The following is a 25,372-nucleotide window of genomic DNA, read 5'->3' as shown; positions in this document are numbered from 1 at the left end:
GCCCAGCTAATTTTTGTATTTTTGGTAGAGATGGGGTTTCACTATGTTGGCCAGGCTGGTCTCGAACTCCTGACCTCATGATCTGCCCGCCTCAGCCTCCTAAAGTGCTGGGATTACAGGCGTGAGCCACCACGCCCGGCTACTAGTTCACTGCTTTCAAAATGTGGATATTTCACGAGAAATTTGGCTTCCTGGCTTCTCTTGAAAATAATCTTTTTTAAAAAAAAAAATCCTATAGAGACAAGGTCTCACTATGTTGCCCAGGCTGGTCTTGAACTTCTGAGCTCAAGTGATCCACCTGCCTCGGCCTCCCAAAATGCTGGGATTACAGGTGTGAGCCATCACACCCAGCCTCAAAAATAATTTTAAAAACTATAGTAGGCTGGGCACGGTGGCTCACGCCTGTAATCCCAGCACTTTGGGAGGCTGAGGCGGGTGGATCACAAAGTCAGGAGTTTGAAACCAGCCTGACCAACATGCGGAAACCCCATCTCTACTAAAAACACAAAAATTAGCTGGACGTGGTGGCATGCACCTGTAATCCCAGCTACTCAGGATCCTGAGGCAGAAGAATCGCTTGAACCTGAGAGGTGGAGGTTGCAGCGAGCCGAGATCGCGGCCACTGCACTCCAGCCTGGGCAACACAGCAAGACTCCATCTCAAAAAACAACAACAACAACAACAACAAAAAACTATAGTAACACCAGGCCTGATTCCCCTGTTGGCAACAACTTGGCTAGAGCTTAGTGGCTGCCCGCTCTGGTCAAGTTATTCATATCATAATTCCTCAAAGCCCCTATACACCTGACCCACGTCACTTAGTTTACCTGCCCATCCCTCCATAACACTAGAAAAGATATAGGGGGCAAGGAATTGAAGCCAATGGGGAAGCTACAAGTGGAAAAAAGAGGTTGTGTCTCTTATGGCCATCACACATTTTGTGCCTCAGTTTTCTTTCAACTTGGAAGGAAGGTTAGAACTGGTTTAAAGCAGGGCATTTTGGACATAGAGATCTCGCGCCCAGCAGGTTGTATGAACTAGACTGTTAAGATTTCTGGCTGGATGTTGGGCCAAAGTCAGCTTGAGCCTATAGTCAACAAGCCCTCACTCAACTACTCAACTGCTGGAAGTTGCTGTCCAAAGAGGGAGCATTGGGCCACAACTCGCAGGGATCCCTGTGGGACAAAGTTAGCATGTTCCTTTCCCCCAGACCCACCAGCCACGCAAATAATTGCACCTGGCATCCCACTGTGGGGCACAGTTCATTTGTCTTGTTGGTTTATTGGCCTACAGAGTTGGACACACACACAAATGCGGAGATAAATATTGGTCAGTTTCTCTAAATCTGGGTCCTCACTACGTATAGAGCTAGAGTCTGTAGAATTCTAAATCTTGCGTGCTGTGGCACAGAACCAGTGGCCTTCCCACTCTGCCACCACCCTTCTTCCCAGGGAACATGGGGAAAGAGGGCACGAACTGACAAGACTTGATCATTTTCAAAAGACAAAACTGCAAAATCCCAAGTTTCCAACATCTGAAACTCACAATATTCAAATTCCCCAGCTCAAATACATATATTTTAATCTCCACGTTGCCACAATCTCATTTGTTGCCCAGAACCACCACATTCTGGAAGCTATTTTCCTTAATCATATTTTAAAAAAAATAAATGACTACAATCTCAATTCTCCCAAAAAAAAAAGTCCATAGTTTTGGAATTTTGACCTATTCTGAAGTTCCAATTCTCCGGTCCATCCTCAACCCTTCCATTTTCCCATGCCTGTTTGCCTCAGAGGAGTATGGGTTAAGGATATAGGGGCACTGTCGTCACCTCTGCCCCTGCCTCCAGGCCTTCCTCAGTCTCTCTTGTGGTTCCGCTGTATAGATAGATAGATATATAATTTGTGTGTAGATATATATATATATGTATTCTTTATTATGCTTTTTTTTTGCAGTTTTTCTAAAGTGCCAGAAACAAGATTTGTGGGAATTTTTAGTGATTTTTTTTTTTTTTTTGCATTTTTCCCCATTTGAAACTTTTCCCCCTCTTAAAAATTGGAACTTGGTACATTCAGTAGGAAATTCATCACTCAGGCTGTGGCCAAGACCAAGAAAAGTGCAAAGAGACAGAGGAGGAATGAAGGAGTGACTCCTCTGTGGTTAACATTCAGGGAGCCTGTCTAAAACCTCCCCTTTTGTATATGCTGGGAGGGTATGAGGGGTAGGAGGATGGTCCTGGCCCTCCCTAAACTCACCTCCCTCCAAAAGCCATGATCTTGCCCTTGCAAGTGATTGCTGCTAGGGCAGCCATCTTGGCCCCAAAAACAGTAGCTGGGGAAAAGGCTGCCATTTTGATGACAGCAACTTTTCCTTTTAAAACTGCACTCCTCTAATTCCCATTTGTCAATTTGCTCCCCCAAACTGGCTCTCCCCTTGTGAGCTATTTTTTGGGGGGAGGTGGGTGGGATGGAAATGTTCATCCAATCACAGAGCAGGGAGGCCCAGTTTTCAAAGAGAATTAGGAGCAAACATTTCTTCATCTCCCCCACTGGAAGGAAATACAGGGACCCCTGACCAGGGTTAACTAGTGCAAATTAGGGATTAGGGACTACTTAAAGTCCCTGTACCCCATCCCTAGGCTGGGATCTTTGGGTGTGGGGAACTGAGTCAAAGATGGGGTGTAAGGTGCTATTTTGAAGGGAAAGTTGGTGGGGATACCCCAAAGCCCACCAGAAGAGCAGAATGGTTCCCCCAAAACCATCTGGAGTGATTGGTGAGGGGAGTGACACTGGGGAGATGGGAATACAGGTAAGGATGGAAGGTCATGTGCAAATCCTGGGCTTACCCACCCATCCGACCCCTATCATTTTTCTGGCTATTTGGTCTAGTCTGGGAGAAACCATCAGGAAAACAAACAGGGAGAAAGTAGATTCCCTTCTCCATCCCATATGGAGTTCTTCCCTCCTGGCCCCCAAATCTGGTTTAGCCCAGAAGAGGCCATATGTAGAGGCAGAAAGAGGTGTGATCTGCTCACCTCTTTTGCCTTGGAAGAATCTGGAGCTCACTGGATTTGGGGGTCAAGATAGGGCCAATATTTCCCTGCCCTGGACTGGGAAAGTGCTCAGCCACGGAACAGAGGGGCAGAGGGGCAGCCCTCCCCCAAACCTCCTTGACCTGGCTTGGGAGAGGCCATCTCCAAAGTCCAGGAATATGGGGAGGAACAAGGAAGATCCAAAGGCATGGAAGCCGAGGAAGGCGTCTTGATGCAAGGGAAACAGGGACGTAGAGACCCACGCTTGGGAAGGATGGAACCCAAAGCCACACTCCCAGGTGGGCGGGGTCAGGTATCACAATGGTCTGGTCCAGGCCCTGGGCCACAAAGAATGGAATGTGCTAGGAAGCATCTGGGAAGGGCTTAGAGAAAGCTTCAGAACAAAGGGGGTCATTAGGTGACAGAGATGGTTTCCCCCTAGGTTTACGAATCAGGGGAGCAGGTTAGACATTCAGAGCTGGTGGGGGCTGTGAGTAGAGATTCAGGTTAAGTATATTGCTCAGTTGCCCCAAGGGCTGGAGAAGGGATGGAAGCTGGCCCTGCCCCTCATGGAGGCCATTCCCTGGAGGAAGATTGAGAGGGGAACCTCGAAAGATCCCTTCCCAGGAGATGGGAAAACTACAATCTCACACAAAGCAGCCTGACCCCTGAGCTCCAGGGGCCCCCAAGTCCCTGCACAAGAGTGTGGAGGGGCTCCCAAGGGGCAGGGAGGCCAGGGAGCTGGTAGTGGTGGGGGGTTCAGGGAGGGTGGCATCTGGTGAAAGGGGGATTGAGCCCCAGGGTTCACCCCACATCGCCCTTCTGGGTTCTCTCAGCCCCTGCCCTTTCCCCTTCTCCCTTAGGGGGAATTGGTGGAGGAAGAGTTGGGGGAGGTGGTGTTGGCGGGGCAGGGGGTGCTGCTTGAGGATTTACTGCGTAGCCAAAGACCCCTGGTAGGAAGGGAAGGGCCCCCCCACCCTTCTCATCAGGTAGGACCATGTTGAGAGCAACTGGGAGAGCGGCCAAGTTACTGAAGTTGTAAGGGTAGGCGGCAAGGAGCTGGGGGCCGTAGACGAGCGGGTAGGGCTCAGGGTAGAAAGTGACTTTGGCAGCCCCTATCCCCTCAATCCGGTCCCCCTCACCAGCCCCCACTGGCCCTTCACTCCCAGATTTTCCCCTGCCACCACCAGGTTCCCGGCCACCCCCAATCAGGGCCAGTGGAAATTCCTGCACAGGTGGGTATACATAGCTGCCCCCGCTTGCCACCACTGGGGGCTCCTCACCCCCTGAGATGACAGGGTCCTGGAGTGAGGCGGTCTCGGAAGCTTCCTCAGCAGCAGTGCTCCCGCCACCTGCCTCACCGCTGGATGAGGAGACTTGCATCTCTTGGGGGGCTTCCTCCTTGACATCCCCGGGCCTGGTGCCAGCGCTGCCCTTGGAATAGGCAATGACAGGGGTTGGGGTGCCCCCAGGCCGCTCAGCAGCATGCCTCTGCCCGTGGCGGCTCAGGGCAGCTGCGGTCTTGCACACCTTGGCGCAGTGGGGGCAGGTAAAGCGGGTGGAGGGCCTCCGTCCGGCCCGGGAGCTGTGGGAACCCCCACCGTGGGCCTCTTGGTGCTTCCGCAGCTTTCTCAGGGTGGTGAAGGTCTGGGCACAGTCCCCACAGCGGTGCCTCCGCTCTGTGCGGGCACGTCCCGCTGGGCTCTCAGCCGCTGGGGTTTCCTCCCAGCTCCTCCGTTCCAGCTTCTGCCTCCAGCGTGGTGGCCGACGGCCTCGGGGCAGCCCACTGCCCCCCACGCTGGCACCTCCAGCAGCTCCAGCCTTGCGCTTAGGCTTGTAGGAGTAGTAGGGCCTCCAGAGCTGGTCCTCCCCACCAGCCTTTGATTCCTCCTCCTCCTCCTCCTCCTCTTCATCCTCCTCCTCTTCGTCCTCCTCACTCTCCTCCATCTCCTCTCCGCTCAGCTCCCCAGGACGCAGGTCAGTCTCTGAGATGCGGCGCTTGACGATGGCCTCCTCCCCTATTCGCACAGTGATCTGACACAGTGGAGGTGGAGCCTGCAGCTGAGAGGGACCCCGGCCAGCCCCTGCGGGGGGACCCCCACCTCCACCAATCCCGCCCACTGGCTTGGCTGTGTAAGTCAGAGTCCTTCCAGCCCGGGGATTCCGGCCCTTGGCCTCCTCCGTGGGGGTGGGGGTGGCGGTGGCTGGCCCTGCAGCAGTGGCTGGGCTGACTGCTGTGGCTGGGTTGGTGGGTGTGGCTGCAGGCTCAGGGGGAGGAGGTGGGTATTCTCGTTTCTTGGGTGGCCTCGGGGGAGCAGTGTAAGTGATAACCGAGGCAGCTTGGGACCCTCCTGTGTTGGCCGTCCCACTCCCCCCTCCACCACTGCCACTGCCCCCATGGACAATGACAGAGGGGGCTGGGTGGGCAAAAGTGATGACAGAGGGTGGAGGGCCAGGCTCTGGGGCAGGTGGGGGCCCAGGCGGCGGGCTGGCTGGCATTGCCACAGGGGCTGGTGTGTTGAGGCTTGGAGAAAGGGGGGCCTCCGGGGCTCCCTGGCTGTAGGTCTTGTAGGGCCGCTTGGCTGCCCGCATGGGGAGCAGGCGGTAGAGCTTGAGTGTATTGAGCTTGGGCTTGTAGCCTCCATTGGGTGTCTTCTCACTGGCGAGGAGGCCCGGGCTAATGCCGTGGAAGGCTCGCTGGTGGGTCTTCAGGTTATAGTAAGTGACAAAGGTCTCCCAACAGAAGATGCACTGGTACCTGGGTCAGGACAGCAGGGAACAGGGCAGGAACACAGCCACTTGAGTCAAGGGCCCTGAAGCCTCCCAGGTCCTCCTGCACCCTGCACTCAAACCTGTGACTCCCGCAGCCTTGCGCTGCCTCCCTCACCCGGCCAGCCTCAGTGCAGGTGCCTGTCTGAGCTCGGTGCCCCCACCAGCTGTGAGACTCTAGGCCTCGGCTGTTCCATCTGGGACCCAGCCTAACTCACAGAGCCTTCTTCTCAAGCCCAAATGACAGAATGGGAAATGACTTAAGAACAGGGACACCGCGTGAAAACACAAGGCCCTGCTTGGAATAGTGTAATGACTCCTGGACATGTCTGTGCCGCTGCAGTCCTTTCTGGTGAGGGCAGCTTTCTCTGTCCCTCTAGGACCTCCCCACAGCTGCAAGCCAGGACATGGCACAAAGAGGCCCTAATAAACCTCAGCTGATGAACCCTGGAGGCGAGGTTGCAGTGAGCCAAGATTGCACCACTGCACTCCTGTCTGGGCCACAGAGCGAGACTCCGTCAAAAAAAAAAAAAAAACCTCAGCTGAAGGAATTGGGGCTGGAGAGAGGCAGACCGGTGAGTGGTGGTGAGCAGGGGCCTCAGGATGGCTTTTTTTTTTTTCTTTTCAAATTGTTTGTAGAGGCTGGGCACAGTGGCTCATCCCTGTACTCCCAGCACTTTGGGAGGCCGAGGTTGGCGGATCACCTGAAGTCAGGAGTTCAAGAACAGCCTGGCCAACATGGTGAAACCCTGTCTCTGCTAAAAATACAAAAATTAGCTGGACGTGGTGGTGCACGCCTGTAATCCCAGATACTCAGGAAGCTGAGGCAGGAGAATCGCTTGAACCCAGGAGGCAGAGGTTGCACTGAGCTGAGATTGCGCCACTGCACTCCAGCCTGGGGGACACAGTGAGGCTCGGTCTTAAAAAAAAAAAGGCAGGGGAGGGGGGAGGGATAGCATTAGGAGATATATCTAATGCTAAATGACGAGTCATTGGGTGCAGCACACCAACATGGCACATGGATACATATGTAACAAACCTGCACATTGTGCACATGTACCCTAAAACTTAAAGTATAATAATAATAATAAATAAATAAATAAGTAAATATCAGTATAATAATGAAAAAAAAAAGCCAGGTGTGGTGGCTCACGCCTGTAATCCCAGCACTTTGGGAGGCCAAGGCAGGCGGATCATGAGGTCAGGAGTTCAAGACCATCCTGACCAACATGGTGAAACCCCGACTCTACTAAAAATACAAAACAAAATTAGCTGGGCATGGTGGCGCATGCCTGTAATCCCAGCTACTCGGGAGGCTGAAGCAGAATTGCTTGAACTGGGACCTGGGAGGCGGAGGTGGCAGTAAGCCGAGATCGTACTACTGCACTCCAGTCTGGGCTACAGAGAGAGACTCTGTCTCAAAAAAAAAAAAAAAATTGTTTGTAGAGATGGGGTCTCTATGTTGTCCAGGCTCGTCTCAAACTCCTGACCTCAAGCGATCCTCCCACCTCAGCCCCTCAAAGTGCTGGGATTACTGCTGCAGCTAGCCTAGTTTCAGGATAACTTTCTAGGCCCTAAGCCCCACCCATTGCTGCCCTTGTTCCTATGATCTCCGAGTGACGGCCTCCAGCCGCTCCCCTGCGAGCCTGTATCACTCACCTGCGCTCCCCCGTGTGCCACACTTCATGCTTCGTGCGGTACTCCGCCAGGGCGAACACTTTCTCACAATAGCGGCAGGGGTACTTCCTCCGCCACGAGTGTACATTGCTGTGTCTCTTCAGACTGGACAGGGTCACGTAGGAACGCTCGCAGGCCGCGCACACATACAGCACGTGGCCACCCACCACCTTCACCACGTGCTCGGGGCCCCCTCGGAAGCCCACCGGTGGAGGCAGGGCTGAGGCGTCCACCCCTGCAGGACCACCAGGGCCAGCGCCCCCAGCTCCCAGCCCTGTAGACCCCCGAGTGCTGGCCCCCCGTCGGCACTGGGCCTCATGGGTCTGCAGCCGTTTGGGATGGATGAAGCTTTTTCCACATTGGGGGCAGGGGAGGGGCCGCCGGGGCAGGGAGCACTGCAAGTCAGGGGCCTGGGCCTCAGCCCTGTCACCCTCCCACTCCCCAGCTGGCCTGGGCCCGGGCCCAAAGCTGTCCTCTTCAGGCTGCGAGGTGGCCATGGGGGCTGGGGTAGGAGGTACCCAGGCATCACCTCCCTCCCCCAGGCCCTGAAGGCGGGAGATGCCCAGACGGCGCCCCAAAGCTCCAATCTCTGCTACAGCTGCCCCGTCCCCTCCACCACCAGGCAGTGCGAGCCGGGCGCTATAGATGAAGTTGAGGACATCAGAAAACGCAGCTGCTGGGACTCCTGGCAACTCCAGGACCCGGGGCGGGGAAGAAGCAGGGGGAGAGGCTGGAGGGGGAGAGGAAGAGGAAGAGGAGGAAGAAGAAGCAGAGGAGGAGGAAGAGGAAGAAGACGAGGAAGAGGAGGAGGAGGAAGAGGCAGCTGTGGTGGTGGCAGGGTTGGGTGCGGCGCCCCCAGTAGCTGGTGGGAGGGGCAGTGGGGCTGAAGTGAGCAGGGCCTCTCTGAAGAAGGGACTTGAAGCAGCCAGGACGCTGCGGTGAGCAGGGAACTTGGTGTCTCCGGCTATGAGGGTGACGTCACAGAAGAGGCCTCGGAGCCGCTGTTCATTGAGCTGGCGCAGGACAGCGGGGGCATGGGACGGGTCCGTCACCTCTGCAGGGGGGGGCATGGTGCCAGCCTAGACAGTGGGAGAAGAGGCCGGGTAGAGTCTCAGAGGCTGGGCAGAGGGCAGGGGCTTCTAAGATCAGGCAGAGAGAGGATCAGGAGCTGCTGGTCAGAAACTAGTGGAAGGCTGAATCACTTCAGGTCACAGAAGTCAGGGGTTGGCCCTTAGCCACCCAAGTCTGGCCAGCATCCAAGACCAGTATGTCTAACTCACTTCTGAGGCTGGAAGAGGCCAGAGATACCTCAGGTCATGGTGAAGGTCAAGGGGTCATGACCTCTGAAGTCACAGACTAGAGAGGTAAGTGAGGGAAACCTCTCTCATGGGAAGGAGGAGGAAGCTCCATAACTCCTGATAGCCATTTCACAGAACTCCCCAGCCTAGACAAAATGGCCGCCCCTGCTGGCCTGCTGCCTTGGGTCTACTTTTTCCTCACTGTAGGCCTCTGGGTAGCTTCTCACCTGAGAGCACAGCCAACATGGAGTGGGGCGGGGGGTGGCTCAGCGAGTCCCTTCTGCTGGGCCGCTTCCTTCTGCGGAGAAACAGAAATTATGTCAGGGGAACCTAAAGGAGGAGCAGGAGAGGGTCCTCGGGGAGGGAAGTGGGAGGAAAAGCCCCCAGGAAGTGGGCAGGGGTGCAGCACTGTGGCCAGAGAGGACACCTGGGTGAGCCCAGACCCCTCCCCGGAGCCTCCGCCAGGTTATTTGTTTAGCTGTGTCCAGTCAAACCTGGGAGGTCATGCAGATTATTGCAGAGCCTTGTTCTGCGGGCCCAGAGAAGTACAGTGACAAGATAATGTGCATATTCCCAATTCACCTCCAAACAATATAGTAGCACAGGTCCAGCCCATAGGTTCAGGGAAGCCTGTCACAGCACTCTCAAGTCCCTTTGGCCCAATCTCCAGGGCTCAGAGGAAGTAAAAAATTTGCATGTTGTCATTTATCACAATGGTCTCATTTACATATCAAAATAATTTGTGAGTTTTTAAAAATTAGACCTAAGCTGATAGATATTCAAATTAGGAGAGGACCTCCTAACATCCTCCCAGCCCCATAAATCTTAGAGGGGGGTTTCTAGCCCAGCTGCCAGGCAACCATCGAAGACCACTGACCCATACACAACTGCCAGCTTGCTCCAGTCTCTGGAGGGCACTGGAAAGGCCACAAGACCGGGAGGCCTGGTCTCACACCTTACTCAGAGACCTGATGCCCTAGGGATTTGGACTTAAAAAGCTGCAGAATCACAACTCCTACCTCACCTCTTGCTGGGAGACTTGTCCAGAGTGAAGAGCAAGGCCAGGCGCGGGGGCTCACGCCTGTAATCCCAGCGGTTTGGGAGGCCAAGAGGGGTGGATCACCTGATGTCAGGAGTTCAAGACCAGCCTGGCCAACATGGTGAAACCCACGTCTCTACTAAAAATACAAAAAATTAGCCGGGCATGGTGGCACGTGCCTGTAATCCCAGCTACTTGGGAGGCTGAAGCAGAAGAATCACTTGAACCTGGGAGCTGGAGGTTGCAGTGAGACGAGGTCACGCCACCGCACTCTAGCCTGGGCAACAAGAGCAAAACTCCATCTCAAAAAAAACACAAACAAACAAACAAACAAAAAACCCAAAAAACAAAGGGAAGAGCAGACAACTGAAACGCAAGCTCAGGCAGTCAGCAGCAGAGAAAGCACCGCACAGCCACCTTCACCTGCAGGCACCATCAGGGCCTTGAGGACTCTTTTCAGTTGAAGGTTTGAGTTCAAAAGCCAGACTTATCCAAAGTCACACAGCGCTGGTAATGACAGGTGGCACCTATTTAGAGATCCAGGCCTGCAGACTTGAGAGCAGAGCTCTCCGGACCCTCTCCTCTGCCCTCCACAAAGCCTGGGAGCTGTCACCCATCTTTGAGGGTGTCCTTCCGTATGCCGTGGGGGGCCACATGTGTCTTCAGAGGTGTCCGGCATCAGGAGTTCCTCATACAATTCCCATCCCCTGAAAAATGTTCCTTCCCATTTATCACTCATACTGTCTGGACTCAAAGGCCTTTTTCCCACATATACCCCATTTCACATTCCCCAAAATATTTTCCTGACACCTCTCCTGGATGGGAAGAAGGAAGACGGTAAACAGGGATGATATTCCAAAGTTTTAACAACCCTGTCTGCCAGGGACAGATCATGTTCTAGGTCAAGTGTTACCCTGTCAGTTGGTGAATTTCAGATAGGTCAGGCATCCTGAGGAAGGGGCCTCACTGCATTCATGGGCTGGTGCTCAGGCCTCTCACTCGCTTCCACGATAATCACTGGCTTAATGGGACCCCAAGAGTCAGTGTTTTATTTGGATTACCTCATTTGTTCCTTATCACTACCCTAAAAGCAGTTAGCTTTCCCTCTTTTTTAATTTTAATTTTAATTAATTTATTTGTTTTGAGATGGAGTCTCACTCTGCGCCCAGACTGGAGTGCAGTGGTGCAATCTCGGCTCACTGCAACCTCCGCCTCCTGGGTTCAAGCGATTCTCCGGCCTAAGCCTCCTGAGTAGCTGGGAATACAGGATGCAGTGAGCACTGGATGGTGATCAGTCCAGCCTGGGTGACAGAGTGAGACTCTGTCTCAAAAAATAAAAATAAAAATAAAAATAAATAAAAAATAGGCTGGGCATGGTGGCTCACGCCTGTAATCCTAGCAGTTTGGGAGGCTGAGGTGGGTGGATCACTAGGTCAAGAGATTGAGACCATCCTGGCCAACATGGTGAAACCCTGTCTCTACTGAAAATACAAAAATTAGCCGGACGTGGTGGCGGGCACCTGTAGTCCCAGCTACTTGGGAGGCTGGGGCAGGAGAATCACTTGAATCCGGGAGGCGGAGGTTGCAGTGAGCCGAGATTGCGTCACTGCATTCCAGCCTGGTGACAGAGCGAGACTCTGTCTCAATAAATAAATAAATAAAATGACAGACTATGGGCTGGGTGCAGTGGCTCACACTTGTAATCCTAGCACTTTGGAAGGCTGAGGCAGGTGGATCCCTTGAGCTCAGGAGTTCGAGACCAGCCTTGGCAAGATGGAGAAACCTGGTCTCTACAAAAAATACAAAAATTAGCCAGGTGTGGTGGCATGCACCTATAGTCCCAGCTACTCAGGAGGCGGAGGTGGGAGCATCCCTTAAGCCCAGGAGTTCAAGGCTGCAGTTAGCTATGATTATGCCACTGCACTCCAACCTGAGTGACAGAACAAGACCCTGTCTCAAAAAAATAAAATAGGCTGGGCATGGTGGCTCATGCCTGTAATCCCAGCACTTTGGGAGGCTGAGGTGGGTGGATCACCTGAAGTTCAGGAGCTCCAGACCAGCCTGGCCAACATGGTGAAACACCGTCTCTACTTAAAATATAAAAAATTAGCAGGGCATGGAGGCAGGCACCTGTAATCCCAGCTACTCAGGAGGCTGAGGCAGGAGAATCACTTGAACCCAGGAGGCAAAGGTTGCAGTGAGCTGAGATCATGCCATTGCACTCCAGCTTGGACAACAAGAATGAAACTTCGTCTCAAAATAAATGTCAGATTATGGCTTATAGATGCTACGTAGCCGGCCCAAGGATGTATGACCAGCTAGTGGCAGGGCTGGGATCTGATCCCAGGAAGTTTGGCTCGAAAGCCTGTATTCCTGATGACTTCACCACACATTAATGAAGGATGTGTTTATGGCACCCACTAGGGTACAAATAGCCTACCTGGGTGCCTTTCTGAAAGTTAGAAGCAAGGTTCTTTCCTCCAGGAGGTAGCGGCCCTGTGTAGGTGGGCAAAGTCAAGGTGTGCCTCCAGTCCCCATTCACCCCATTGGCTGGGCCTGCCAACCTGCACAACCATATGTGGTGGGCTATGCATGTGTGACCGTGTGCTGACTGCCACAGTACTTGGACGAGACCTGTCAGGGCTTCTTAGAACCAGAGACACCCAATGCTGGACTGGCCCTTAGAGATCACATACAATCATTGTCATCATGGTCTCTGTAGCTGCCATTTATGAAATATTTATTTTTGAGACAGGGTCTCATTCTGTTGCCCAAGCTGGAGTGCAGTGGTGTGAACGTCGCTCACTGCAGCCTCGACCTCCTGGAATCAAATGATCCTCCTGCCTCAGCCTCCTGAGTCTCTGAGACCATAGGCTTATGTCACAATGCCTGGCTAATTTAATTATTTACTTTTGTAAAGATGGGGTCTTGCCATGTTGCCCAGGCTTGAAATACTTACGATGTGCAAAGTATAATGCTAAGCATTTTATCTGTATCATCTCATTTCAACACTCAAAATGGCCACAGCGAGACAACCGGCTTAGAGAAATCAAATATTCTAAACTCCTCCCTTTCAGGTAGAAGGAAGGTAGTGATGGGGTTATTTGCCTCCGGTTTTGTTGCTAGCCAACCCAGCGTTTGGACGCAGCTTGAGTTAAACTGCCCTATCTTGGCTACTGCCCTGCAAGGCCTTATAGGAAGTGGAAAAGACTAGCTATGTGACCCCCAGGCAGGTTACTTAACCTCTCTGTATTTGTTTCCTTGTCCGTACGGTGGGGACAATTAATAGTTCCTACCTTGTGGGGTTGTTGTAAAGATTAAATGAGCTAACAACTGGCAATATTTAGTTCGTAGAACTCAGTCCTGGAAAATGGTGGGGAGAAGTAGTGAAGAAAAAAAGGCACAAATTGGGCTTCCTGGTAGGTTTGGTGGCTCTGTGGTTTTAGAGTTTTTTATTTGTTTGTTCTTCCCATTTCTCTACTCTTCAGTGCCTGTGTGACCTCAGATGTGCCACTGAGGTGGGGATCTGAGCATGGACACCAGACACACCCTACATCGTGCAGTTCTCTCCGGCTGGAATGTTCTTTCCTCCAGATAGCCTCATGCAGTGAACCCCAACTTTCTTTAAGCCTTGACTTAGAAGCCACCTTCCCCTGAGGCCTTCCTTGGCCACTCCCCACCTTCTAAAACTTCCTATCTCCCAACCCTACTTTATTTTGCTCCTTGGCACTTAGCAACACCTTTTTTTTTTTTTTTTTTTTTGAGACAGAGTCCAGCTCTGTCGCCCAGGCTGGAGTGCAGTGGTGCGATCTGGGCTCACTGCAACCTCCGCCTCCCAGGTTCCACCAATTATCCTGCCTCAGCCTCCCGAGTAGCCGGGATTATAGGTGCCCAACACCACGCCTGGCTAATTTTCTTTTTCTTTTTTTTTTGAGACAAGACTGCCGCCCAGGCTGGAGTGCAGTGGCGCAATCTTGGCTCACTGCAACCTCCGCCTCCCCAGTTCAACCAATTCTTTGCCTCAGCCTCCCAAGTAGCTGGGATTACAGGCGCCTGCCACCACGTCCGGCTAATTTTTGTATTTTTAGTACAGATGAGGTTTCACCATCTTGGCCAGGCTGGTCTTGAAATCTCAACCTCGTGATCCACCCGCCTTGGCCTCCCAAAGTGCTGGGATTACAGGCATGAGCCACTGCGCCCAGCCTGGCTAATTTTTTTGTATTTTTAGTAGAGGCAGGGTTTCACCATGCTGGCCAGGCTCGTTTTGAACTCCTGACCTCAAGTGATCTGCCCGCCTCTGCCTCTCCAAGTGCTAGCATTACAGGAGTGAGCCACTGCACCTGGCCATGCTTTTTTTTTTTTTTTTTTTTTTTTTTTGAGACAAGGTCTCACTCCGTTGCCCAGGTTGGAGTGCAGTGGCACAATCACGGTTCATTGCAGCCTCAACCTCCCAGGCTCTCATGACCTCCCACCTCAGCGTCCCTAGTAGTTGGCACCACAGGTGCACACCACAATGCCCAGTTAATTTATTTTTTATTTTTAGTAGAGATTGGATCTCTCTATGTTGGCCAGGCTGGTCTCAAACTCCTGGGCTCAAGTGATCCTTCTGCCTCGGCCTCCCAAAGTGCTGGGATGACATGCATGAGTCACTGAAACTGGCCCAACTGCTTCTCTTTTTTGGCGGGGGGAGCGGGGACAGAGTCTAGCTCTGCCGCCCAGGCTACAGTGCAGTGGCATGATCTCGGCTCACTGCAACCTCCGCCTCCCGGGTTCAAGCGATTCTCCTGCCTCAACCTCCCGAGTCACTGGGACTATAGGCGCGTGCCATCATTTTTTTTTTTTTTTTTTTGAGACGGAGTCTTGCTCTGTCACCCAGGCTGGAGTGCAGTGGTGCGATCTTGGCTCACTGCAAGCTCCGCCTCCCGGGTTCACGCCATTCTCCTGCCTCAGCCTCCCGAGGAGCTGGGACTACAGGCACCCACCACCACTCCCGGCTAATTTTTTTTTTTGTCTTTTTGGTAGAGACGGGGTTTCACCATGTTAGCCAGGATGGTCTCGATCTCCTGACCTTGTGATCTGCCCACTTTGGCATCCCAAAGTGCAGGGATTACAGGCATGAGCCACCGCACCCAGCCAGGCCCAGCTAATTTTTGTATTTTTAGTAGAGATGGGGTTTCACCATGTTGGCCTGGCTGGTCTTGAACTCCTGACCTCAGGTGATCTGCCTGCCTCGGCCTCCCACAGTGCTGGGATTACAGAGCCTGGCCAATTGTTTTATCTTTTTTTGAGACAGGATCTTGCTCTGTTGCCCAGGCTGGAGTACAATGGTGAGATTGAGGCTCCCTGAAGCCTTGACCTCCTGGGCTCAAGTGATCCTCTCACCTGTCAGCCTTCTGAGTAGCTGGGACTACAGGTACCTGCCACCATGCCCAGCTAATTTTTGTATTTTTTGTAGAGATGAGGTTTCACCATGTTCCCCAGGGCTGGTCTTGAATTCCTGGTCTCAAGCAATCTGCCCAGCTCAGCCTCCCAAAGTGCTGGGATTATAGTGGAGAGCCACCGTGCCCAGCTCCTATTTCTTACTTATCTCTGGAATGTAAGCTCCAAGGGGTAAAAGGTAGGAATGTTTTTGGTTTTGTTTTGTTTCTGAGATGGCATCTTGCTCTGTTGCCCAGGCTGGAGTGCAGTGGCACGATCTCTCTCGGCTCGCTGCAACCTTTGCCTCCTGGGTTCAAGCAATTCTCCTGCCTCAGCCTCCCAAAAACCTGGAACTACAGGCATATGCCACCACCCCCAGCTAATTTTTGTATTTTTAGTAGAGACAGGGTTTCAACATGTTGGCCAGGCTGGTCTCGAACTCCTGACCTCAGGTGATCCATCCGTCTTGGCCTCCCAAAGTGCTGGAATTACAGGCATGAGCCACCGTGGCCAGCCTTTTTTTTTTTTTTTTGACATGAGTTCTCGCTTTGTCACCCAGGCTGTAGTGCAGTGGTGTTACCACAGCTCCCTGCAGCCTTGACCTCCCCCAGGCTCAGGTGATTCTCTCATTTCAGCCTCCCAAGTAGCTGGGACTACAGGCATATGCCACTACGCCCAGCGAATTTTTTGTATTTTTAGTAGAGATAGGGCTTCACCATGTTGCCCAGGTTGGTCTCGAACTCCTGGGATCAAGCAATTCACCGCCTTGGACACCCAAAGTGTTGGAATTACAGGTGTGAGCCACAGCGCCCGGCCAAGGGTAGGGAATTTTGTCTGCTTTGTTTATTGCCGTATCTCAAGTCCTTAGAATAGGGCCCAGCACATAATAGGTGGTAAAAACAAAACAAAAAAACTGGTAAATGAATGAACCTGTCCTCAAAGTCCATCCTCCAGGACAGAAGCCATCGTCTATGCCGGACTGAGTTGGCCCGGAGATAGGGATGACAATTATAACTTGATCACTTCTGGGCCAGGCACAGTGGCGCACACCTGTCATGCCAGCACTTTGGGAGGCTGAGGCGGGCAGATCACTTGAGGTCAGGAGTTCCAGACCAGCCTGGCCAACATGATGAAACCCCATCTGTACTAAAAATACAAAAATTAGCTGGGTGTGGTGGTGCACGCCTGTAACCCCAGCTACTCAGGTGGCTGAGGCAGGAGAATTGCTTGAACCGGGGAGGTGGCGGTTGCAGCAAGCAGAGATTGCGCCACTGCATTCCAGCCTGGGTGACAGAGTGAGACTCTGCCTCAAAAAAAAAAAAAAAAAAAAAAAAAAAAGGGCCAGGTATGGCCAGCTCATGCCTGTAATCCCAGCACTCTGGGAGGCCAAGGCAGGTGGATCACCTGAGGTCAGGGATTGACCACCCGCCTGGCCAACATGGTGAAACTCGGTCTCTACTGAAAATAAAAAATTAGCTGGGCGTAGTGGTGGGCGCCTGTAATCCCAGCTACCCGGGAGGCTGAGGCAGGAGAATCACCTGAACCCAGAAGGCGGAGGTTGCAGTGAGCCAAGATCATGCCATTGCATTCCAGCCTGGGCAATAAGAGAGAAATTCCGTCTCAAAAAAAAATTAAAAGAAACCATAAATAAGTTGACCACTCTGGAGTCCTCACAATTTGCCTCATACTCTTCTTGGGGCCTCACACACATTACCTCATTTAATGATATTCTCAGTACAGCCACCCACAGTAGGTTTTATATTATCCTGTTGCCCAGGCTGGAGTGCAGTGGCATGATCTCGGCTCAATGCAAGCTCCGTCTCCTGGGTTCAAGCAATTCTCCTGCCTCAGCCTCCAGAGTAGCTGGGATTCCATGCCCAGCTAGTTTTTGTATTTTTAGTAGAGACAGGGTTTCTCCATGTTGGCCAGGCTGGTCTTGAACTCCTGACCTCAGGTGATCCACCTGCCTTGGCTTCCCAAAGTTCTGGGATTACGGGCATGGGCCACTGCGCCCGGCCATATTATTCTAATTTTACAGAAGAGGAAACCGAGGCTCAGAGAGGGATATACCTTGCTGGAGTCGCACAGCTTATAAGCAGCAGTCAAGATTCGAATTCAGGCCCAGCTGACCCCAGATGCTCAATCTTTCCCTCTGCCATACTGCTAGAGCTGGCCCTGAAGAGGCCTATGGCCCGCCAGCTGGTTACATAAACCACCGCACAAGGTCTCACGTGCTAAGTGCTAAATGTGTCATGTCTGACTCCACCCTTTCCCTCGCTCCCACATCCAGCAGTCATCAAGTGTGGCTGAAATCGCCGCCGAGCTTGGGAATGGCTCTGGAAATCTTCCCTTTGATAGCTCAGGTCCTTGTTAACACTCACGTGGTCCAAGGTTATGGCCTCCCAGCTATCCCCTGGCCTCCAGGCTTACCTTCCTCCATCCAGCCCTCCTCCCCCTGAGGGTCAACATCCCTAACCACAGTTCAGGACTATCACTCCTGGGCTCAAAACCTCCACTGTCCCCACTGACTCTAGAATAAAGTTCAAATTCTTCTACCAGGTAGTCAAGGGCTCTGGTCTAGCTCCAATCTTCCTTTTTAATCTTGCCTTGTGTTGTCCTCTTCAAACACACAGGACTCAGTGTGAGCCAGGCGTGGTGGCACATACCCATAGTCCCAGCTACTCAGGAGGCTGCGGCTAGAGGATTGCTTGAGCCCAGGGGTTTCAGTCCAGCCTGGGCAACATAGTGAGACCCCGTCTCTAAACAAATGAACAAAACCCCAGACACCCAGTGTGCCCTCCAGCTTCTACATGACCCACACCTTCACGCCTTTGCCTGTGCTGGCTTGTCCTGCCAGAAATGCTCTTTCCCCAAGCTTGTCAAAATCCCTCCAAAACATTAAGATCTAACTCCGAGGCCACCTCCTTCTTGGCCCTCCCTGATCCACAGGATGAGAACAATCACTCCTTCCTCTGACTCATCAACCTTTTGTGCTCCCATGGCCAGCATCCACCTTATACAGCAGCAGAGACTCAGGTTCTCATGCCCTCGGCTGGGGCTCCCTGAGCATCTGAGTCTTCTGAAATGGACTGCTGCAGACGCTCAGTTCTGCAGCAACTGGGGAGAAGAGTGTCGGAGGGAGTTGCGCAGAAAGGACCATCCACTGAATGTTCCAGAAGGCAGCAGCGTACAGTAGTTAAGAGCACAAGATCTTCAACCTGATTACCCGGGTTCAAATACAGCTTCACCTCTTACTAGCTAAGTGACTTGGGGCAAATTACTTAACTTCTCTGGACCTTAGCTGCCTCACTTGAAAAAGGGAGGTAATTAGAGTGCCTACTTCACGGTGTTGTTCTGAGGACAGAGTGGCCACATGTAAGTGCCCTGAGGACAGGCTGGTGCACCGTCAGTGCTAAGCAAGTGTGTGCTGCCATTATTATCAGCGAAGCCCCAAGAAGGGAATTCCCAGTTCTGGGGGAGGGCTAACAGGGGCTGGCATAGGCACAGCCCCCAGACTATAGCCACTTTCTGGGTCCATTTCCCATGTGCTTTTGGAAGATACGCAGGGCAGGCGATCAGCCCCATTCTGCAGATGAGGAACCAAGCTTCCTTCAGATCAAGTGCCAGTGAGGGAATGGTAAAGACGCCAGAGCTCCTTAGCCCTGGACCATGGCTCCTTTCTCTTCACCAGACCATCACTGTGCACCTGTTGTGCAGGCTCCCACGGCGGCCACCCCTTCCCAGCCCCCTATGCCGGAGGGCCTGTCTGCAGCACCCTCCCTTCCCCCACGTACACACATCCTTCCAGTGGGGCCAGGCACAGTAGACAGCGGTGTGCGGGCTTGGAATGCACTTGCACACACACCCCTAGAAGGGCCCAGGCCCCAAAGGTGAGGAAAACCTGTTCTGAGGAATCTGCCTAGTGAGCGAATTCCGTTCCAAGGCCCTTCCACCGTCGCAGGAGTGGGGCCCAGTGTGCGTCAGAGATACTCACAAGGGGGGCAGACAGAGGGAGAGGGTGAAGGGGGAGGAGGCTGAAAACTTCACGTTTCTTTTTTCCATTTTAGTGACAAGAGTCACACCCAGGCTTTACATAAACATGGCCAAGGAGCCGCTCTGTCTAAGCTTACTTCCCTTGTGGCCGCCCAGCCTCTCCTCCGGGTGACCCTGACACGCTGGGCAGGCTGATGAGGGGCAAACACACAGACCCTGCAAAGATTAGCTGGGCCGTCTTACAACACCCATGCCTCCCGCCCGCCGCCATGCGCTACCCTGCATTTATCTCCCGCCTTCCTCATACCAAATCCCCTCCGCAGCCCCACCGCCACTTAAGCACACAGACGGCAGGCACGCACACACAGCCTGCTTGAGGCTGGCCTCTTGGGTCTGAGGCCCACACTGCCCTTGTCACGCCACCTCCCTCCCCACATGTGTTTTCTGACCAGCTTGCCTCCCAGCCCAGCAGCCCAGACAGACTCCTACAAACAACGTCACAAAAGAATCCTGTGGAGAATGTTGCAAACACACAACCTTCCCCTCGCTTGGCTGCCCATGATCCCATAAACACAACTGGTGCATTCCACCCCGAGCCCCTCACATCAGTGCCAGCTGACCCACAGGCCCCTGAGACACACCCTGGGGTTCCTCACTCCCGTCATGATCTTCGGGATCTGAGTTCTAGACGCGCAGCCCCCATGCAACGCGCTCATCACGGACACGCAAACCCATCCATCGCCCTCTTCACCACTGGACCACACCTCAGCAGGGCCACAGAAATGGGACCCAGACGTGACGCCTTCTGACTCAAAGGCCCACAACTGCCCCCTCCGAAAGGGCACATACACTGCATCCTGGCACCCTCCGCAACACATACAGCATGCCAGCTCTGCAGAAAACAGTTCATAAACAGGTCATAGGTGCAGCACAAACACACATGCGAGAAAACACATGCTGTAGAAAACATACAGCCCCACATCGAACAAACTCTGTACCCAGCATGCTGTGCCCTGCTCAGAATGCCCATCTATCACCCAAAGCCACAGGGCTCGTCTTGTAACTCTGCCCCACAACACTGGACACCCCTCCTGGCTTTCTATCTCCACGGCCCAGGGAGGGCCCTACCCAGACCCCTGGCTGCCAGCAAACGGTGGTGCCCAGGAGAGGTTTACCTTGCCCCACCACACAGCACGAGACACACGATCTCCAAGACTCACAGCCACAACCCTGCCCCGACGGCGCGGCGGTTCCGGGGCCCCAGCTCGCCCTGCGCACCCCGCACACCCCAACTCTGGGGCGCTCGGCGGCCCACCCCTCCCCCTCTCTGCCTGGCTCCTACGCCATCACCCTCCCAGCAGCTTGCAGCGCTTGCCCGGGCTCACACCCGCCCCACCCCACCCCCAACCTGCCCCACGGGGGGAGGGGGACATTAGGCTGCAGAATTAACCCTTCAAAGGGGGAGTGAGCGCCGCCCCTTCCACGGCCCCAGGCGATCGCGTCCCCCGGCTGCCCCTCGCTCGGACGCCATACCAGGGCCCCCTTGGTCGCCCCCCAGCGTCGTGCGCGCCCGGGGGCGGGGCCAGGCTCAGCCCCCGACCCCTGCGCCCCCAAGTCAACCCCAAAGGAGAGCGGTCTGGGCGCGGGGCGCGGTCGGGGCTCCCGCGGCGCCGGGCAGCGGAGAGGGGGCCTGGCAGTTGGCTCCGGTCCGCCCTGGCCCTGCCCAGTTCGCCCCGGGGCCCACCTGACTGCGATGGCGTCGCGTCCGCCAGGCCCGGCTCATCACCGTGGCCGCCCCCGGCCGCTCCGGTTTCGCCCGCCTCCAGCTCCGGCTCCGGCTCCAGCTCCGGCCCTGGCCCCCCCAGCGCCTGGCCCCGGCCCGGCCCCGCTGCCGCCGCCGCCGCCGCCGCCGCTGACATCATCGGCTCCCCCCCGCCCCGGTCCTACCCCCACCCCCACCCCCGGAAACAGTCCCCCCCCAGCGCCGCCGCCGCCGCCGAGAGGAGGCCGGCGCAGCGCAGCCGACACCGACACAAAGCTCCGAGCGCCCGACGGCCTTCCCCAGGACTGATCCCCGCGGCAGGACACTGCGCCGCGCTGGGCCACTGGGCGGGTGGACACCGAGCGGGGCGCAGGCCGGGCTGCAGCATCGTGGCAGGGGCGCACGACCACTGACCCCCAGGGAAAGGGCTCCCTCCGCCCTTCCTCCTGCACGCCCTTCACTCAGCGGTGCACACTTTCTGAAAGCATAACACACAGGCTCTCAGGGTGCGGACATGACATGGCAGACTCATAATCAGGCCCAGTGGGACTCACAGACCCAGGGTCGGCACACTCAAAGAGGGTCAGCCCTGGACACACACACACACACCCTCTCCAGGAATGCGCAGGAAAGCTCAGCAGGCCGCGGAAAAGGAAGGCCCTGGCCCTGCACACGGGGCACACATGAACGACCACCAGCGCAAATGAACACACGAAGCTGGCTGGGTACTTTGTCCCCACCAGCAGATAGATCCACAACTATAGACTTGAACATAAATGCAGAGGCCTTGGTGTGGGCCTCTGGGGACAGCATCAACAAAACACCAGGTGGAAGCACACACAGAAAAAAACACATTCCTGAAACTCCACAGGGACAATCCCAAGAACTCCTCCCTGGTGCTGGAAAATTAAAAACTAAGGAGATGGAGGAGCCAGGCTTCAGAGCTCCTTGCCTTAAAACCTCTCTAAGGCTGGGCGCAGTGGCTCACGCCTGTAATCCCAGCACTTTGGGGGGCCGAGGTGGGCGGATCACAAGGTCAGGAGATCGAGACTATCCTGGCTAACACGGTTAAACCCCGTCTCTACTAAAAATACAAAAAAATTAGCCGGGCGTGGTGGCGGGCGCCTGTAGTCCCAGCTACTTGGGAGGCTGAGGCAGGAGAATGGCGTGAACCTGGGAGGCGGAGCTTGCAGTAAGCCGAGATCTCGCCACTGCACTCCAGCCTGGACGACAGAGAGACACTCCGTCTGAAAAAAAAAAAAAAAACAAAAACCTCTCTGAAACAACGCAAGATATAAATAAACAAATTAATGTAAAGCCACAGAGCTAGCCATAAAAAGAATAAAAGAATCAGACAAACTTTGGAGTCATGGAGACATAAATGGAAAAGAAGCAGAGTTGGGCTGGGCACGGTGGCTCATGCCTGTAATCCCACCACTTTGGGAGGCAGAGGGGAGCGTGGATCACTTGAGGTAAGGAGTTCAAGACCAGCATGGCCAACATGGAGAAACCCCATCTCTACTAAAAATAAAAAATTAGCGGGGTGTGGTGGCACATGCCTGTAATCCCAGCTACTTGGGAGGATGAGGTAGGAGAATTGCTTGAACCCGGGAGGTGGAGGTTGAGGTGAGCCGAGATTGCGCCACTGCACTCCAGCCTGGGCAACAAGAGCAAAACTCCGTCTGGAAAAAAAAAAAAAAGTTAGCCAAGTGGTTAGCCAGGTGTGGTGGCGCATGCTTGTAATCCCAGCTACTTGGGAGGCTGAGGCAGGAGAATTGCTTGAATCTGGGAGGTGGAGGTTGCAGTGAGATGAGATCACACCATTGCACTCCAGCCTGGACAACAAGAGTGGAAACTTCGTCAAGAAAGAAAGAAAAGAAAGGAAAGAAAGAAGGAAAGAAAGAAAGAAGGAAGAAAAGAGAAAGAAAGAAAGAAAAGAAAGAAAAAAAGAAAGAAGGAAAGAAAGAAGGAAAGAAGGAAAGAGAAAGAAAAAAAGAAAGAAAGAAAGAAAGAAAGAAAGAAAGAAAGAAAGAAAAGAAAAGAAAGAAAAGAAAGAAAGGAAGCAGAATTAGACTCAGTGGGAAAACAGGCGTGCTACCACCTCAGGAGGGTTCCAGGGAAGAACCCCACCCCCACTCCAACCAGGTCACAATGGCTGGAGCTCTGAGGGGCCCAGGCTCCCTGAGCCAGGAGGAGAGAAGAAAGTCCAAGGAAAGATGGTGAGTGTGGGGGCCAGGGGCCCAGTACTCCCTCCCTATAGCTCCTGGTTGCTCCGTTTCCCCTCCTTTCCTAAAACTTAGCTGTCTCAGAGATACCCACAAATAGAATTCATAATGGTGTCCCCAGATGTCTCTGGAACCTGTGGCATCACACAGATGCATAACGTCTGAGGCTTCCTCCCCTTCCTCAATCCAAGAGAGCATCCTGGGTCCAAGAGAGCATCCTGGGTCCTCCCAGGAACAACTTACCCAGGGTAACGATGCTCCAGGACTGCTCACTCCTTGCTTCCTGCTCCAGGCCCACATTATACCATCTCACTCATCTTTTAGGCCCTTTCTAGCTCCCAAGAGTTCCTCAGCAAAATAGCCCGACACTGTACAGTCCCATAGGGTCCCAGACCCCATCCTGGCATCTGCCCTGCCCCAGGTCGCCTGGGCTGTGGCTGCTGTCTACCCTGAGCTCCTTTCTCCCTAACAGGCTGGCAGTCACCCCTACTGCAACCTGCATGACTTCACGCAGCCATCGCCGCCCTCCACTCCACCCAGCCTCCCCTGGCACCAGCGCTGCCAGCCCTCTGATGCCACCAAGGGCCTGCTGGTGGCCCTGCTGGGTGGGGGCCTGCCTGCTGGCTTCGTGGGCTCCCTTTCTCGTATGGCTTACCAGGCTTCCAGCCTGCCCTCGCTGGAGCTGCTCATCTGTCGATGCCTCTTCCACCTCCCTATTGCCCTGCTACTTAAACTGCGTGGCGACCCACTTCTGGGACCTCCTGACATCCGAGGCCGGGCCTGCTTCCATGCCCTGCTCAACGTCCTCAGCATTGGATGTGCCTACAATGCGGTTCAGATGGTGCCCGCTGGCAACGCTGCCACTGTTCGCAAAGGTTCTTCCACCGTCTGCTCCGCCGTCCTCACCCTCTGCCTTGAGAGCCAGGGTCTCAGTGGCTACGACTGGTGTGGACTGTTGGGCAGCATCCTAGGACTAATCATCATTGTGGGACCTGGACTTGGGACACTACAGGAGGGGACCACGGGTCTCTACACCATCCTGGGCTATGTGCTGGCTTTCCTGGGAGGCCTGGCGCTGTCCCTGGGGCTTCTGGTCTGTCGTTCTCTGCACTTTCCCTCCTGCCTCCCAACAGTGGCCTTCCTATTTGGCTTGGTGGGGCTGCTGGTCTCTGTGCCAGGCCTCTTTGTGCTGCAGACCCCCGTGCTGCCCAGTGACCTCCTGAGTTGGAGTTGTGTGGGGGCAGTGGGGATCCTCGCCTTGGTCTCCTTCACATGTGTGAGCTATGCAGTCACCAAGGCCCACCCTGCCCTGGTGTGCGCTGTCCTGCATTCCGAGGTGGTGGTGGCCCTTATACTGCAGTATTATATGCTCAATGAGACTGTGGCACCTTCTGACATCATGGGGGCAGGGGTTGTGCTGGGCAGCATTGCCATCATCACAGCCCGGAACCTCAGCTGTGAGAGGGAAGGGAAGGTGGAGGAGTGAGATAGAACTTGGGAGCCCGGGGGTTGGGAGGGACAGGGATAAATAGAGGCAAAGACTGAAGACAAACATGGGAGGAGAAGTGACTGGACAAGAACTGGTGTGGGAGAGGGATACCTCTCAGAGTCAAGGGTGACTTGGGGACTTGGTGGAGAGAGACTACCTAGAAGACCTGGAGCCAGCCTGGGACCAAGGGATGTGGAGTCCAGGATGGGTCCTGGAATCAGGGCATAACTAAAGGGTAAAGTCTGAGGAGCAGATCCAAGGGTGTGATGCAGGGAGTCCGTGGGCCACAGGGAGGACTTCACTCAGCAGCAAAGAGAAGAGCATTGGGGCTGGAGTGTTCCGGCAAAGACAGAGCCAGCAGCTGCGCTGGGGGAGGGGAGCGTGCCTCCCCACCCCTCCCCTCACGGCGAAGGTTTCCTTTCCTCGTGCTTGTGGCCCCCCCCCTTGGGGTGGTGACGTGACATTGACATCAAACAAGGATTACTCTGAATGTGCCTTGCAGTGGTGTCGTCTCTGCTTTGGAGGGAGAGTGGAAAGTCCTACGACCGTTCTCATTGGAGAATCCCTTCGGATCCCCGCCCCCCATTTTATTCCTGAAATATTCTACAAAGTGGAGGATTTCCTAATGTTCAGATGCCTTGACCCCAAATCCCCCAGGACTTTCGTGGCCC

The 25,372-nt window shown here is 54.2% G+C and overlaps 3 protein-coding genes across 3 annotated transcripts; 2 read left to right on the top strand and 1 right to left on the bottom strand.

The window, feature by feature from the left end:
• Positions 1-1,261: 1,261 nt before the first annotated feature.
• On the bottom strand, positions 1,262-21,035 carry ZBTB4 (zinc finger and BTB domain containing 4). Its single transcript, XM_055258106.2, has 4 exons — positions 20,970-21,035; positions 9,003-9,073; positions 7,460-8,556; positions 1,262-5,789 (listed from the first exon to the last, which is right to left on the bottom strand). Exons 3-4 carry the CDS (start codon positions 8,545-8,547, stop codon positions 3,836-3,838), a joined length of 3,042 nt encoding a protein of 1,013 aa, XP_055114081.1. The 5' UTR covers positions 8,548-8,556; positions 9,003-9,073; positions 20,970-21,035; the 3' UTR covers positions 1,262-3,835.
• On the top strand, positions 9,020-22,377 carry LOC134735270 (uncharacterized). Its single transcript, XM_063629537.1, has 2 exons — positions 9,020-9,073; positions 20,970-22,377. Exons 1-2 carry the CDS (start codon positions 9,020-9,022, stop codon positions 21,294-21,296), a joined length of 381 nt encoding a protein of 126 aa, XP_063485607.1. The 3' UTR covers positions 21,297-22,377.
• A 582-nt stretch (positions 22,378-22,959) lies between these two features.
• On the top strand, positions 22,960-25,195 carry SLC35G6 (solute carrier family 35 member G6). Its single transcript, XM_055258119.2, has 2 exons — positions 22,960-23,206; positions 23,685-25,195. The coding sequence occupies exons 1-2, from the start codon at positions 23,204-23,206 to the stop codon at positions 24,696-24,698; spliced, it is 1,017 nt and encodes a 338-aa protein (XP_055114094.1). The 5' UTR covers positions 22,960-23,203; the 3' UTR covers positions 24,699-25,195.
• Positions 25,196-25,372: the final 177 nt, after the last annotated feature.

This window comes from Symphalangus syndactylus, chromosome 20 (assembly GCF_028878055.3).
Source record: "Symphalangus syndactylus isolate Jambi chromosome 20, NHGRI_mSymSyn1-v2.1_pri, whole genome shotgun sequence".
Taxonomy (NCBI): Eukaryota; Metazoa; Chordata; class Mammalia; order Primates; family Hylobatidae; genus Symphalangus; species Symphalangus syndactylus.
This window is presented reverse-complemented; position numbering and strand designations above follow the sequence as displayed.